The sequence below is a fragment of the Lethenteron reissneri genome, chromosome 26 (assembly GCF_015708825.2).
Source record: "Lethenteron reissneri isolate LAM-NWPU_2019-01 chromosome 26, ASM1570882v1, whole genome shotgun sequence".
Lineage (NCBI taxonomy): Eukaryota > Metazoa > Chordata > Hyperoartia > Petromyzontiformes > Petromyzontidae > Lethenteron > Lethenteron reissneri.
The window spans coordinates 21,616,380-21,633,408 of record NC_083804.1 but is presented as its reverse complement, the minus strand read 5'-3'; the positions used below and the strand labels follow the sequence as shown (position 1 = coordinate 21,633,408).

The 17,029-nt window shown below is 47.9% G+C and overlaps 1 protein-coding gene across 15 annotated transcripts in view; it reads right to left on the bottom strand.

The window, feature by feature from the left end:
• Positions 1-17,029, bottom strand: part of LOC133347860 (RNA binding protein fox-1 homolog 3-like) — a 306,370-nt gene that overhangs the window by 193,385 nt on the left and 95,956 nt on the right. For 2 of the 15 annotated variants that reach the window (XM_061560562.1, XM_061560565.1), the window contains exon 1: positions 16,107-16,144. The exons of 8 other annotated variants lie outside the window; for them this stretch is intronic. Coding sequence is in view for 3 of the 7 variants with exons in the window: in XM_061560549.1 (XP_061416533.1) it covers positions 14,816-14,839 (24 nt within the window). In the remaining 4 variants the exon portion in view is untranslated. Of the gene's footprint in view, positions 1-10,774; positions 10,799-14,815; positions 14,970-16,106; positions 16,182-17,029 lie in introns of those variants that run through there. 5 more of the 15 variants (XM_061560549.1, XM_061560556.1, XM_061560560.1 and 2 more) reach the window with 4 other exon arrangements.

Below are 17,029 nucleotides of genomic sequence, written 5' to 3'. Positions count from 1 at the left end.
TTTACATTGTTATTCTGCCTCGCAGCGATGTCGTCCCGTCAATCAGCCTCCGACAGGAATCCTCCCACAGAATGGTTGCGCTCTTCTTCCGTGAATCGTACCGGGAACGACGAGGGCGACAAACGTAAAATGAAACCAAATCAACGCCGCGTCATGGAACTATAACGCGCCGTATGCATGCAAGGGAGGAGATCTAGTGCGCACGTGAACTCGACGCTCTTGGTTAGACACCAATGCATTTTTTCACACCGACTTAAACTTGAGAAGCAAAGTTTATTTTTCCCCGTATGGAACGGTGCATTCAGCTCACGTCCGCGAACGAGCATTTGTTTTGCTCTTCGTAATTGAACACGCAAACGCACGCAATTAAAATGCCCCCCCCCCCCCCCCCTGCCAAACAAATGAGAACCCCTTTGGCAGAACGTGTGCAGCACACCACTCTTCCATACGTCTTTATGTATGTTGAACTTCTTTCGTACCGTGCATAGCCAACGGTGCTAATCAGAGGTGCGGTGGAAGGGACAACAAACTGAACACAAAAAGCAGATCCAAAGAAATAACTTTTAAATAAAGATGATTTAAACGTGCACAGCTCCAGTGGCTTCCTAACACCGCAATGAAGAAAGTTCCAGACGGCCGCAGACGCACATCTGAAAGCGCCGCGCGATGCCGTGACCAGCTTCGCTCGAAGGTTAGCCAAAAGCCGCCGCCGCCGCCGCCACTGCTGCGAGGATGGCCAGAATATATGTCAGCCAAATCCATCGCCCTTGTACCTCTGCTCCATTTGCACATGTATATATATAGAAACACACTAGCTTGTTTGCCCGTCCTAGGGCGGAAGCTGTAATATTTACGAAAAAATTGAGCAGAGTATAATTGTATCTCGTGTAAATTTAATGGCAGTGAATCTTGCACAAAACTACGTCATACAACGCCTCACGTCATGCCACTGTAGCGCTGTATATAACTGACCTTCAATTTGTTCCAATTCACTGCTCTGATACTTTATTCTCTTCTGCTTTCGGTCGCTGGTGTTTAAATAAATTGGAATTCGATCAAATATCTGGAAAATCACCAAGAAATGTCTATTTTACCATAATGTAGAAGCATAAATTAGACTTACCTTTTGTCTCAAGTGCTGAAGAAATCAATAAAGACACCAAATCGACTTTGTTGCTGCGTAGAATATTTTTTTTAGATTCACTTTCAATAAAAAAAAACGTCAAACCTAAAGCGAATTTACGAAAAAAAGAATTTCTTTCCGCTCGACCTTCTTCTGCGTGAGTGTAAAAATCCACCCGCTCATGAATATTAATGACTGGGGGGTGCGGCATGTGGAGTGACGTCATGCGCGTTACACACATACAGAGATTCTTGGCTCATTATAGTAGTAATCAAATCAATTTGACCAAGCCTGTCAGAGTCTAATTATAGACACTGAAATCGGTGATGCGAATGGCGTGCAGCTTCGGGCTAAAATGTTTATCGTTGGAACATGGACCGTGGGTCGGCGAAAGTGAATCAAAAATCTTTCCAACAAAATGTGGAGTCCATATTATTGTCGATTGCAAAGTGTGCAACCAAAGCAATGTCAGACACAACACACGAATAATGCACACACACGAATGAAAGTAAAAATCCCAGTCAAAAAAGTTTCCGTGAGCAAATTCGTATTTGTGCGGCGTTTATCCCCAGCGATGACCCCCAGCCACATCACACATTCCACAGAACAGCCACCGATGACCTCCCACAAAACGGTATTCGTTACATCAATCCCCGTCGGGCAGTTGACGCACGCAGCAAACACAAACACCAAAAAAACGCTGCGAGACAGACACAGAGAGAGAGAAAGCGACAGCACAAAACGTGGACTCAAAGACTCGCACAACAGCAAGGACGGGTCCGCACGTGTACCACCCTCTAACTGCTCCGGGTCAGTGCCTTTGACCCCGTGACTCGGCACTAAGAGGCGAGCGTAGCAGGTCAAGGCTTCCCTTTAGCGCGTCGCACGCCACGGGATCGCTCGCCCCCCCCCCCCCCCGCACCTTTGTGCTGCTCAATATCGACGTTCCCCCTGCCTTCCTATCTGCACTCGGCTAAATCGGATCACAGCATGCTGCAGGTCTCACTCCCCCTCCCACTGTGATGCCCTCCCCCCCACCCACTCCATCCCACCCTCCCATTCCACCATCAACCACCACAACCACCACACCCACCTCTTCCACCTCTCCCACCCGGAACCCCACCCGCACATACCACCACGATCAACCTCTTTTTCTTGTCTCAGCCATCGGGCTTAAAATACATCACCTTCAGACTTGTCTGCATTGTATCTCTCTTAGCAGGTGAACGCGGCGCGCGCGCACGCACGCGCACGTACGCGCACGCACGCGTGTATGGCAGCAAAAGTTGCGACTGGTAAACTTCTTCAGTGAGTGAGTGTACCGCGCGCATGCACACGGGTGCCTCGTTAACGACGGTCAGACACCTCGCTTGTTAGTTGTGCGATATTCCATTAGGAGCCAGCTGTACTCGTTCTCTGCAATGGTGATGCTTTGTTGTTGTTAATGTTTGTGTTGTCGCGGCTGCAGCCAGACGACTGGCTTAACGGGAACCACCACCACCACCACCATCATCCACGTAGCAAATCGACTAAAAACTCAACACTCCCATTGACGAAACCCCCACGGTGTACAAAACACAGCTCCGTAATCTGATCCACTGCTGGACGAGGGCCTCCTGACAAGGTGCAGGTCGTGCGGGTCACTTGACCGTAATTCCCCGCGCGAGTCAAGCTGTGGGCTGGCAAATACGCCGGGCGGGCAGCAATAGACGTGGGAACATAGACGTAATATGCACCTGTTATTCGTGGTGCTTGCCCATCCCCAAATCACTATCCAGGCTCAACCCTGTCTAGCGTCTGGGATCTGATGAGATGGGACGCATTTCAGGCGATATTTGTCGAAGGCACGATTCGAATGCCCAAGCCCGGGACGTGTTGCAAAAAAAAAGAGAAATGCGTCATGTAATTTGTGAAGTCAGCCTCTTTTGAAGTCGGTTATTTTAAATTAATATTTTTTTAACGATACAAATCGACAAGACATGCAATACACAATAGATATATATACTAGTATACACACAATTGGCATATACAATGAAATATATAAATAAAACACAAGAGAAGAGAGAAAAATCTGATAAACAGAAAAGTAATAGATCAATGGAGTCGGGGGATGGGTTGGAAAGAAAATCTGGCTTTGTGGCAATAAAAAAGCAAAGATCCCCTGCTTTGCCTTAACAGACTGTTGGGGCAAGTGCTGTTAGCAAGCACACACACCCGTTTACAACCTGTTTACAAAACGTGTAGATTGAGCACTGTGCTTGATCTAGTCATCATGTGGACGCGATTGGCCATTCCATACGGAAATAACGACCACCGGGGCAGCCGCATTACCGTCCTCTCGGAAAGCAACCAAAGCATTTCATTCCATCAGAAGAAACAGATCGAGAGCAACGGAGGGGCATCTAATGACCACCCTCTGGCAGGAGGAGCGGTTATCGGTGTCCTCCACCAAAACCGGACTACGTTCGTTCAAAGCGCACCGCAGGCAATCCGAGCAAATGCCTCGGACTAAACTATTCAGTGCCCTGCACGGCACACTGAGCTTTCTCCTCTTCCTCTCATATGTATTCGTTTTGTTGTTGTTGTAGAGATCAATTGGGAAAATGGCATTATCACTCATTCGGCAACAACGCAAGCCGAGCGAGCCCCCAAAACAAAACACGTGGTGGGGTGGGGGACAAGGAACGTTCAGAATCAATCACCCTGGCAGGGTGTGAGCGCGTCTGGCCCCTCGCGCGCTCGCTTGTATCCGACCACAGGCCCCAAATTGCTCTCCTGCACGTACAAGCTCGGGCGTACAATCTCCTCTCGCTCTATCTCTCCTTTCCCAGCCGGAGGGAGCAATTCCCAGCCACGCTGCCCCACGATTACCGGGGGGAAACTCCCACGAGTGGAGCGACTGCATGGAGAGGAGAGAAGAGCGAGCGTGCGCGCGCGCTAAAAAGCGGCGGGCTCTGACATGCGCTGGGGCACGCCGGGCTTGGCCACCTTGATAATAACCGACCCCAAGGCCATTTTTTTACAAGCAGCTCAAATGCGCCAGGCTTGGTAAGGGCTACGGGTGAGGGGGTGGGGGTAGAGGGAGTGGAAGCGAGACTAATGAGAAGGACAAACGCAGTTGCATTGAGCACGTATGATAAGTAACATGTGACAAATACACTCTAAGATTTTTACAAAAATACCAGAAAATTTAAGGCTGTGTCTTGAAATCACATACCGATGAAAGTTTAACATCCGTTGCGTCTTTTTTTCTGGAGTAAATGAAACTGAAAAGATAAATTGTTTTTCGTTCTCCATTATTAATATTTTGTAAAGTTTTCTGAAGCGGGAAAAGTAAACGTGCTTAAGGATTCATTGTGCAGAGCAAAAGCCCCAAATGTGAGCCGAGGCTTGGGTGGTTAATACAAGTTTCCAACAAAGTACAAAAAATACCAAAATCCACTGAAGTGAAACGTGTCGCGAAACTTTTTATACATAAGGCCACATAATCAGAAAAACAGATGCTTTGGCCGTCTTGCTGAGAATTGGAAATGCGATCGGCAATCTTGACTGCTCTGGGTCCAAAGAGCATAATTGCTGCTGTAATGGGTCACTTGAGGCAGCCAGAGGCAGACAATTAAGTGTTGTGCACTTCCACGCGCAGTAAATACAAGGCCGCCGTACTGCAGAATGGAAGAAAGGGCAGGCACACACACACACGCACACGTAAAAATGAGATAAAGATCCTCTACTTGGCCCAATAAGATTTTGGGGCAAGTGCTGTTGGTGAGCACCTATTAATTCGAGCCACGATGAACGCAAAGAAAACCAGGTGAGTTGGTGGTGTGGCCATCGACAAACAAGCCCGGATTTCCTCCTCTGTGCCCGTGGACACATCGTGCCATTCTAGCCTGAGCTGATTGAGGGGAGGCCCAAGGCAGGCTCCACCAACCAATTCCCCCCACTGGTGTGCAATGATCAGCATTCAAACACAGGTCGCTGAGATCACAGCACAAAGCACGAACCACAACAAAGATAAGGACCCCCCCCCCACACACCTCCCCATAGCTTTCACAGACGGTTGCCGTGAGCACATACGAAGGCAAACACGGCCGACGAGGGGTTGGTGAGGCGAGGTCTCCACCTTGGGCTTCTTAGTCTCCCCGGCATGCGTCGTTGCACCCTGTACCAGGTGCTCATGTCAGGCCGAGCAAACCGAGGTGAGGACTCGGATGGATTCAAATATTTTTTCGACGATCTTCGGCGGTGAGCGGTAGTCGAGCTCGGAGTCACCGGGGGTCCGTAGTGCAGTGCGCTAATCACTACGCGCTGTAGCTCCATACTAAAAATGCAAGGCCACCATAATCTCACGAAAGACAAAGCTCCCCCGTATAGCCTTAACAGACTGTAGGGACAAGTGCTGTTAGCGAGCACCTATGAAGGCCGGCACGGCACACGAGGGGGTGGGTGGCCAACACCACGCCCGGCCGCCTTTGTCTCCCTAGTGGCGATGTTTATACATCGCACCAGGTACTCATTTGATGCCGAGTCGACCTAGGGGATGCCCAGGACCGGATCAGATAATCGTCACTGATGTTGGCCGTGAGCGGGAATCGAACCCGGGTCGCCAGGTTTGTAGCGCAGCGCGCTAACCGCTACACACACACACACAGACGTGCACACAGTCATGAGCACACGCAGCAATAATCGTTGGTATTATTTGAAACGACAATTACAATTAAATATTGGTCGTAAAAATAGGGATGGAGCGGCAGTTTTACACGACTGCACGACGAACCCAGCATCCTGATGGCGATTCCCGGCCACGGCGAGCGTCAGCGCCTCATGGTATCTGAAACCTGACCTGGTCACGCACCCGCTTCAAACATCTCAAATTGACCGCCATGGCGAAGTATGGAAAAATAACCGCCGATGAAGGGCTGACCATTACACATCGCTTGTTTTTTTAGCGACAAGAAGAAGAAGTCGGCAGAATAACAAAACAAACCGTGAACAAACTGTCTTCTTGGTTCTTTCGGTAAAGTCACGTAGAAGGGAAGTAATTAAATAATAAAAATAAAACATAATAAAATCATTCTCACGACGTTTCGGCCACAACGCAAGCAGCCGTCCTCACCCTTCTACGTGACTTTACCGAAAGAACCAAGAAGATGAATCCCTGCAGTCACGAAAGCTTTAAATCGAAACGTGAACAAACCGATTGACCGAATAACCATCCGCGGCAATTTTTTCCCCTCTTACAAAACTGTTGCGGCTTGTTATCGGTGGCTAACGAGTGAAATCTGGGGCTCGTCGGGAAATCGGGACCGGGGGCACGTGCGCGTGCGGAGAGCGAGGCAAGAAGGAGATCAAAGCGCTCGAGTGTAGTCGGAGCTCGGATTAGCACGAGGTGCCACCGCACGTGTTTGGACGGCACGGCCTTTGAAGCTCGTGGGGGAAGCAATGCTCAATGCATCCAATTTTATCTCCAACCAATTTTTTTTTTTTTTTTACAAGGGAACAAGGTTATTGCTCTTCAAGGGAGGGCCTATGGCCTGGGAAGTGTTTGGAAATACTGGCAAACTGATATGAGAGAGATAGAACGAATAAGGGAACAAAAGGACAATCGGCGCCTAAATTGCTTGGATCTTGTTTTGTTACGAAGCAAATTTGGTGTTCTAATTGTGGCTGAGGTGAAATAGTCGCCGAGCACCGCACGAAGGAAACACGTGCTTATCCTGTGACTAAACAGTCAAGGGACAGAGCCAAACGACATAATCAAATGCAGCGTTTCAGCTTGAATAAGAGTGGAGAATTATAAAAAATGTACTTTCTCATGAGGCGTTCGGTACAATTTTATGATGCTTTAACATGAACATGAAATAGGAAAATCGGAACACAAACACTCCTCTCCCTCCCTTTAACTAAAGCACGATGCTTTTTTTTACCTTAATTCAATTATTAATGGCAATCACTTGTTGTATGACCTGCTCTTCCTTTATTTAACCAAGGTGGCATTCCATGAAATCGGTGTCTTGGCCTTGAGAGCTTTTCAAATCACGTGCTGCTGGGGGATGAAATTTGGTCGCCTGTAATGGTAAAGAATCGGAACAATTGGCAGGATTGGTGTGTGCCAACTTCAATTTTGCAGCCAGATCAATCGCACCCTACGCCCCGCTTCCACAACGAGAAGGGACGGGAAATTAATTTGCCCCTCTGAGATGCACATCCCAGCAGAGCTTTACACTGGAAAATAAAAAGGCACATTAGGGAGAATGAGCCCAGTTAATTGCTAAAAGTTTTTTCTTCTCTCCCTCGTGTAAACACATACATCCTTGGGGGCCTTCATGGCGAAGGGTATCGCCTAATTGTGTTGACAACGGGGTGAAAAGCCTTGGAGTTCAGAAGCCAATAATTTACATTCTCATTGAATTGATCACATTTTTCATGCTTTGTAGTTGGTAATTAATTATCTCCACCTTGTAGGTAATAAAGGAAAATTGGAAATCAATTCAGACTTTTTTATTATTATTATTTCAGGTGCGGCGTTAGATTTCACCCCCTGTTGCGAGTTGTTGCACTCGTCGTTTGTTCTTTTAAACAAACCGACATAATGAATACACCGCAGCGATTTTGTATTCTAGGGGGGCCAGTTGAGCGTATTTAAATAAAGAATACGGTCATTAAGTTGTCGCCTTTAATATATTCGTCTCTACAACGGATGACATTTCATCTGCGTTTTTCATATCTGGCAAGCCAGCACACAGCTCATCGATTGGGCCCAACAGAAGGCGGGGAGAGGGGATCGGAGGCAAAATGCGGAGCGCACGTTTCGGCTTCCAATCGCCCCTCAAATGAGACAGGTGGCAGAGCTGCGAGCGCTCACCCATTCATTTTCTCTCTCCAACTCTCTCTCGCTCATGCTCACACAGAGACAACACTCACCCATGTAGCCCCTTTTTGGGGACAAGTGCTGTTCGTGAGCACCTGTGTGGCACACAAGACGGGTGTTATGTGGCCCAGCATCGTGTCTGGATACCCCCAGTGCTGATGCTTACAAACTGCAGCAGATAGCTTCATTCAAAGGCCCAGGAGAGGCCCAGGGGAGGTTGCGACGCAACTTGCAATTGACGTTGTCCATGGCTGGGAATCATCTTCTTGGTTCTTTCGGTAAAGTCACGTAGAATGGAAATAATAAAATAATAAAAATAAAACATAATAAAACAATTCTCAAAACGTTTCGGCCACAACGCAAGCAGCCTTCCTCAGGTGGAGAACAGGTCTGTCGAGAAGACAGAGTCTGACCTGTTCTCCACCTGAGGACGGCTGCTTGCGTTGTGGCCGAAACGTCGTGATAATTGTTTTATTATGTTTTATTTTTTATTATTTTATTATTTCCATTCTACGTGACTTTACCGAAAGAACCAAGAAGATGAATCCCTGCAGTCACGAAAGCTTTAAATCGAAACATGGCCAGGAAGTTTAACTCGGGTGAGCATGGTTCAGAGCGCAGTGCGCAAACCACTGCACCACCACTCCACAACAACAACAACAACCGCCATTCGCCACTAAGTGGTGGTGACGTCACCACGACGCTTGTGCCAGGCCATGTGCACCTTGAGGCCACCACTCCACATACACACACACCTCCAGAATCAGTGTAAATGTATAATATCTCCAATTTACATGCACATACAATACAGACGTGCACGTATGCAACATAGACACTTAAAGTACATTGCGAAATCACACGTGCACGCAAACCTTCCCCTTATAGCTCACGTAGATGCGTTGGGGAAAGTGCCGTTAGCGAGCGCCTAAAAGGGTGCGCAAATCGCATGAGCGTGTGGGGTGGCCAGCCCCTCGCCCTCTTACCTTTGTCTCCGCAGTGCTGATGTTTACACAACGCAACCAGGTACTCATTTCAAGCTGCGTCGACCTAGGGGAGACTCAGGATCGGCTCAGAGACCACTCGTCACTGACATTAGCCTTGGCCGGAAATCAAACTCAACATTGCCGGCTTCATTTTTCGATTTAAAGCTTTCGTGACTGCAGGGATTCATCTTCTTGGTTCTTTCGGTAAAGTCACGTGACTTTACCGAAAGAACCAAGAAGATTGCCGGCTTCGTAGCGCAGGACGCTAACCTCTAAGTACACAAAGACAAAAATCCCCCATATAGACTTTTGGTGAAAGTGCTGTTAGCAAGCACCTATTAAGGCCGGTACGACACATATGGGGCGGGTATATAGCACCATGTCCGGCCGTGTTTGTCTCCCTAGTACTGATATTTATACACCGCACCAGGTACTAATTTGAGGCTGAGTCGACCTAGGAGAGGCGGAGGACCAGTTCAGATATTCGTGACTGATTTTGGCCGTGAGGAGAACTCGAACCACAGGGGGATCGTAGCGCAAAGTGTCAACTACTGCGCCACCGCTCCCCGGACAGACACGCAGGCACGCACTCATACATGCACTCGGCAGAACCGAATATTGATCACACGGGCTTAACTCTATCGCCGTAAGTAGAAGTTAATAATACACCCCTCACTCCCCTCTGTCAGAACGGTGAAAAAGTTTAAGGCAAAAGTATCGGAGAGGGGCTGATGAAACGCTGGACGAGCCACCCGGAGCGTTGCATAAAGAACGGCGTCGAGACAAAAAAGAGAAACAAGCACACACACACACAGAGAGAGAGAGAAGTTCCTATTCATCGCAGTTGGACCAGAGGTCAGTAAACGAGCAGCGCTGTGAGCGACTGATACACTGCGCTCGACTGCGGCTGACCTTTACCGGAGCAGCAGCAGCAGCCCCCACACTGTGATTTTTTTTTTATTACTGAGATGAAATGCAGAGGCGCATATTTAATGCCGAACCCGGACGGAATGGAAATTTTTTGGGAGAAGGTGTGGGTCTGGGGCTGTGGGGGGGGGGGGGGGGGGATGCCTCGGCATTCTAAATCCAGCAAGGGATCCGGGCGTCAATCAAAGCGTTAATTTGAAAACAGATCCTCCACCTGGCCAAAGTGAGGTCCAAGTAATGAGTTTGTATTGGCCACGGGATGTGGGTAGAATTTATTTTGGAGGTTGTTTGCCGTCGTTGTTGTTGTCTTTTGTTTTCTCTCTCTCTTCTCTCCGCTGGAATTAAGCAGCCGTCTCGAGGGATGACAGCGCAACACACCGGTGCCCTCGCTGGGCTGGGAGTCGGTCAGTCAAGCGGCCGCATGCGACTTGGCAGCTCAAGAGGTGACACGCGATGGGTGATCATGCATTAGCATGCGCGCGCACACGCACATGCGCACACGCGCGCGCACGTGAATTACGGACCCGTGTACGCACGCCAAAGAGTGGCCGTGCACAAACGTGGCAGGGCAGCGGGCTCGTGCTACGGACCCGGAAACCCGAGTTCGATTTCCGCTCACGGCCAACACCAGTGACGATTATGTGAACCGGTTCTGGGCCTCGCCCTAGGTCGACTGAGTGAGTACCCGGTGCAGTGTGTAGACATCGTATCTGGGGAGACAAAGGCGGTTTGGGCGTGGTGCTAGCCACACCTCCCCCTGGTGTACCGTTCCGGCCTTCGCAGGTGCGAGTTAACAGTGCTTGCCCCAAAAGTCTCTTGAGGCCATGAGTGGGATCTTTTGTCTTTGTGCGCAAGCGCATGCATGCACACCTGAGCCATTGATGAGCGCCTTGCATAGAAGATGCAGAGCGGCCCACCTGCGCCGGGGAAGGCTTGCTATTTATTTATTTTGCTGCGAGAGAACAAAATCACAATTGTCAACCCTGCGCAAACACGTGAACCCCTTTGGCTTCGTATTTATCACGTCGAGTTGATAATGAAATCCACGACACCCACGATTCAGTGTGCTCTTAATATTGTTAAGTGCATTGAAGATAAGACTGAAATGAAGGAAGACAAACCACCCCTGTGAATTACGTAACTAATAAAAATGGCAGTGATTTATCCTCCGCGGAACGTGGACAAATTATAGCCATTTTCATTTTCGGTACCTCTGAGGTCTTTGAATATTTTGTTTTGCTGAAAATATGTTTTACGGCGAAACTTGCCATACGCTTTACGAGTGTTTTATGGCCTTGTAAAAAGGGAAACAAAACTATAATAATTTTACGTGCCAACAACATTCACGTAAAAAATAACTATTCACAGCAGAGAGAGTACAATCCAACGGTAAAAGCAAACGAGTAGTGCTTGAATCTATTACACAATGTGATTTTGTTGAACTGAACAGTGTAAAGTGGGGGCAATCTGAGCGGAGAACACCCACTTGTGAGATGCCATAAATATGGTGAGCCGGCGCCGCAATTCCAATTAAAATGAGGGGCAGTTTCCTTAAGATTCCTCCTCCTATGCAATATGCTTTTCTCAGTAGATATCGCTTAGTGCGTCTGTGGCTGGGTTGGTTCTCCGTGACCGGGTGACAGTGACCCATCGGGCTGCCACACACAGCTCAGAAGAGGGCCTTCTGCCACGCCGCTCGGCACAGTCATCAAAGCACAAGGGCCATAATAATTGGAATCCCATTTGCATCATAATCAGGCAAGAGGCTGCCCGACACCGGTCTGCCTCAACGAGTGTGTGTGTGTGTGTGTCTCTTGGGGAGCGGAGGCGCAGCGGTTAGCACGCTCCGCTACGAACACAGCCGACCCGAGTTGCATTCCTGCTTACGGTCAACACCAGGTCGACTGAGCCGCAAATGAGTACCTGCTGTGCGATGTGTAAATATAGCCTCTTGGGAGACAAAGGCGGCCGAGCGTCGTGCTGGCCACCCACCCCCCTCGTGTGCTGTGCTGGCCTTCATAGGTGCTCGTTAAAACAGCATTTGTCCCAACAGTGTGTTGGATATTTGTTTGAGGCACCTGAGATGCATTGATGATGCTAACCTGGTCTCGCTCGTTCTGTCTCACCCCCTCCCACCACAGCCTCTCTCTCTCTGCTATGTTCCCCGAACCTCCACCTTACAGCGCCACCCCCCCCCCCCGCCCCAATGCCCGCCAACTCATCCTTCATCATCTCCATGGCGCCAATCCCCCATGTTCAACCAGAACTCCCTTTAACTGCCACTTTTCTTTGGCACTTTTGAGCTTTCCGGAACCATGGGAGAGTGGTACATGGGGTGGTGGTGATGGTGGTGGTGGTGAGCCTCGCACACAAAAATGCCAGGTCCTGAAATAGTGCACGGAATTGCTCATCATCCCAACATTACGTTAAAGGGCTGAAAGCCGAAATGTACAAAATACTGCAAGAGAAGAAAAACCACTAAATGATGTCAGGGTTACCTTGACATATGCTTTTTTGATCGCTGACTTTTTTTTTACAGTTTCATTATTATACATTTGTTTGTGATAGCAATTATAAACAGTCATTGCTCCCCATTATAAAATATAACAAGGCAGAAGAGTAAAATATTAAGCAACAAATACATAGGATATTATATACCAATTACTCCGGATACCTGGCAATGGAATACGCTCATCAGAAATTTTGCTAAATGCAATTAGAATTTGCGAAGTGTATAAATACGTAATTGGCGTAATTAAAATGTTATTTGGTAAGAACTAATTCACGTCTTATTCATGAAAATGCCAGTTGTAATTGGACATTTTAATTGTTGGATTTTCCAACGACTCTAGATGGCTGCGAGCTAAAATGACACATTCAATGTCGGCCCACAGCACATCTGTCTACCTTCACAAAAATTACCCCTTTTTTTCTGCCGGGGCTTAAAACACCATCAGCCTCGAGAGAGAGAGGTGGAAAGGGGGGAGAAAAAAATAAAGATAAGTCATATGCGAACTGTGATAGTGCGAGAGACAGCCACTTAAAACACTATTCTGAAAGCCTTCCCTGGCAGAGTTACACCACACCATGATTGTAATTCCCAAGAACTCACTTAAAACTGTCTATTAGTGAAAGCACTAAATGCAAATGAATGGCCTGCAGAGACCAGAGTTGGCGAGCCTGTTTCTGGGATAACGTTGGTACCTGCAAATGCGTTGCTTGTTTTTTTTATATTTTCTCTAAATTTTCCCCTTTTCTACCTCCAAACGTGTTGAGGAGGGAAGAAGTGATCATAACGAGGTATAGGTCTGAGCAAATTATTATTCTTGTTGACTTTGGAGTATTTATGCTTTACTCCCTTCAAAAAAACACAACCAAGTAGAAACATTGCGAATTATTATATTTGTAAACCAATTTGACTATGCAGGGCTTGACACACGTTCAATAACCGGGTGACCTGAAATGAAACCGCTGAGCATTGTAAATCCTTTTCTATTTGTAAAGACAATTAACGTCAGAATACATTTAAACAGCTACAACTTAGCTTTGATCCATATGTGGCCAACACATCTGCACATTAAAGTGCTCGTTTTTAGCAGAATTGTAAGAACGTGAAAATGGTAATAGGAACCTCTGAATTAAGCGATAACTAAGATATACATGGGACAGATCCCATTGGATTTGCTCGAATGTGATGACCTTCAAATGCGAGCGCCAATAAAGATCTCGCCAGTTAATCTTCCCCACAATCTCCTCCCAAACGCATAAAGCCGAGGCACTAAATAACACTTAAAGGAACAATATAAACATTTCAAACTTTTTTTTTTATAGACATTGTCTGCTCCTTGCAAAAGAACCACCGTAAACCAGTCAGTCACTTTGGGCAATAGAAAACCCTTCACTGGGTTAACTGTAATACAATGCCACCTCTAAAATCGATATCGCTTCCCGCTTGCAAAGCCAAAGGGCAATTATTTTAGGATACATTTTGCAAATCATGTAGCGTGTCAAGATTCCCCCCCCCCCCAATCCACCGTACTATATTACTAGCTCACCATAATTTATTTGTAAAAAAATCCACTGGGAATGCACGTATTAAAATGCTAAGCCATGAGAGGGGCAGACAGAAATGGGAGGGGAAGAAGATAAGGAGGCAGGTTCGGAGGAAAATTTAGAGGAGACTTGCAAGAAAGAGCATGCGCCAGATACACGCACACACACACAAACCGCAGGGTGAGGATTGGCGACTACTTAGTAACACGCTCCACCGTAAATTACGCTGACAATAAAAGACTCCAAAAAACTATGGCGGGATTAGCTCGGATCAATAACACCAAGCTCCCATGGTGATATTTTCCGTGGGCTTGTATTGTCTATGATTGCTTGTCTATGGACACCGCCTTAATCAACAGTGAGAAGACCGCAATCACACACATTGCCAGAGCCTTTAATCATCTGCAACGGTTTGGGCGAATGCTCAACTTTTGGCCAGGTAAAAAAAAAAAACTTCACGGATCCAGAGTTATTTTAGCGAATTTAAGATGATAATAATTTTCTGAGCGCACGGCTTATACGCGACAACCCATCACAGCTCTCGCTAAGAGCACCGACATAGATTTCAACCGAGCATTAGCACAGACACTGACGGCGATAGGAACACGGCACGCTCTGTACAATAACGAACAGAATTGACGTCAGTTGCGCTGCTACAAAAATAACATAAATTTTGGCTACAGGTACTTTTTTTTTTCAAACGGTGATTTATAAACGCGATACTTAATAGAGCAATGCGCCGAAGGAGGCTTCAATAGTCGCCGGGATTTATGATTTCAACATTGAGTCAAAATCACCTGCAATCCATTGCAGCAAGGACGAGAGAATGAGCAATTAAACGCACAGCTGAACACTCACCGGCAGTAGAAGAAGCCTCACCATTGCTGCCGCCAGGAAAGCTCTCGGTTTACTGCAATACCCCCCCTAACCCACCCTTGCATTACAATGTGGGCAGAGACACAGCAAGAGAGAGACAAAAGCAACCGAGAGTCATGCGCGCACGCATGCATGTGCGCTCTCACCCGATTGCACGCGGAGCGGCGGGAAGGACGTCTTCCCGCGCGAGCACCGGCCCACGCTCACACCACGCCCCTCCCCCCACTCTCCTATTCCTCCCCAACTCTACCCACCCCACACTGCACATCCATCCACCGACATCCCAGCCACACACCCACCCACCCTGACAACGACCCACCACCCCCCCACCACCGCCGCCGCCTCCCGACCGCAAGCCGCAACCACCACCACCACCACCCCCCCATCAACGCACCATCCAGTTCGTCGCATAATTACCCACCTCTGAAATCCCCCGCGGTAAGCCATGCTGTGACCACTACTGATGGGGACTTTCAAGCCCGGCCTTGGTAATGCGACGGATGTGGATTGAGGCTCACTTGTGCATAGGATGCGGGGGAGGTCCTTTTTATTATTATTAAAGCAACACAAACGCAATTAAGGTTGGAGAAACCGCGCGCGTACCCCAAAAATAGGTTAATTCTCGTGATTGTTTCGGCAAAATAAATAGAGTGTGTCAAATGACACTGCCGTCTACAATGTTCGGGAATCGGAATTAACCACAACGCTGAAAATATTCCAATTCTGGAAATAATGACTACAATTGCGAATAATCTCCACGGTGTCCTTGTGATTCATCCTTGGTGCCGTTTCGCTTTGAATCTCAATTCACAATAAAGTATGTACCTTTGCTGCATTCAGTAATTTAAATTAGGAAGGCTTTTGCTCTCACTTCATTGAAGTGACCTCAGAGTAGATGTCATCTCTCTACCGAATCCTTCCCCTACCCCCCTTTGCCACATCCCACACCGCTCAGTCTCCCTCCACCCCCCCCCACCCATTCCTGAACACTCACTTGTCTCTTGAGAAATCAGATATTAAGCACCAGTCAAACGGGGTCATGTCCCCCAGGGGGGTCTTTACCTGTGTCCTTCCACAAGGGAAGGCAGTCAATAAAATTTACTGCAGCCTGCTCTGCTTAAAGTTATAATAATAATAGAAAACCACAATGCAGCCACAAACATTATCTTGGGCGTGAATTGCAAGACGGTGCATAAACATTGCACCTTTGCTGCTGATGGAATGGAAGGATGTGCGTGCTTTCTAGATTTTTTATTATTTAAACCGGACTCACGTCTGAAGATTGAAATCAGTCAATGGCCCGTCACCTTTGAAGTACATCCATTACGGGTTACAGCACCTTCACACCTTCAATCCGAGCTCAAATGCCAATACCTCTCTTTCTCTGTTTTTCGACCAATCTTTGGCCGCTCGTGCGCAAATCTCAACGGTGGAAATCCGGGCGAGCCTTGAGCGTCACTCTCCGAATGCGGTGGCAGTTTGAGTGCCACTGACTCCAACCGTCAGACAAAGAAAAAGTAGATTTTCCTCCACCCCACCTCCCTAACCAGTTGTGCCCCCACTAGAAGGTCATTGTGCTTTGTCCATCGATCACAAGAGTTTGTGCACCCCCCGCCCCCCATAACAGCAAAATTAGCGAGCCTCCTCCATAGCTTCTCTGGCCGAACGGAATTCGTTGGGCAAGCGCAACAGTCCGAGCATGCAAACTCATGAAAACAAAAATGGAATAAATGAGAACGCAGCGGGAATTCCTGCAAAATAAATAAGCAGAATAAGTAAAATAAAACATTCATGACGCAAATAAAAAAAATGAGTAAAATAAAAAAAAAGGAAATCAGAATATGTATTAATTCTGGAGGAATCCGATGACCTACAAAGCTCTGTTTCACAGATATCCAGTCGGGGCACGGGGGTTAGAACGTTACAAGAAGAGCAATGGCACGACCTGGCACATCGCTGGCTCATCGCTGGCTGCGTGCAATGAGACCGCCCCCCCGCCCCCCAATTGCTGAGCGAGTGCATGCAGCTACCCTCCCCTCCGAAAAAAATGTCGCACCGTGGCATTGCCTGCCGTCTCAGGGGCCGAGCAAGCGGCCTGCTCAGACGCTCGTTACCGAGACACAGCAGCACAAAAAACATCAACCTTGGCTCTGCAAATCGGAGCCCCTAATGCACCGCAATTCACACCCCCCCACC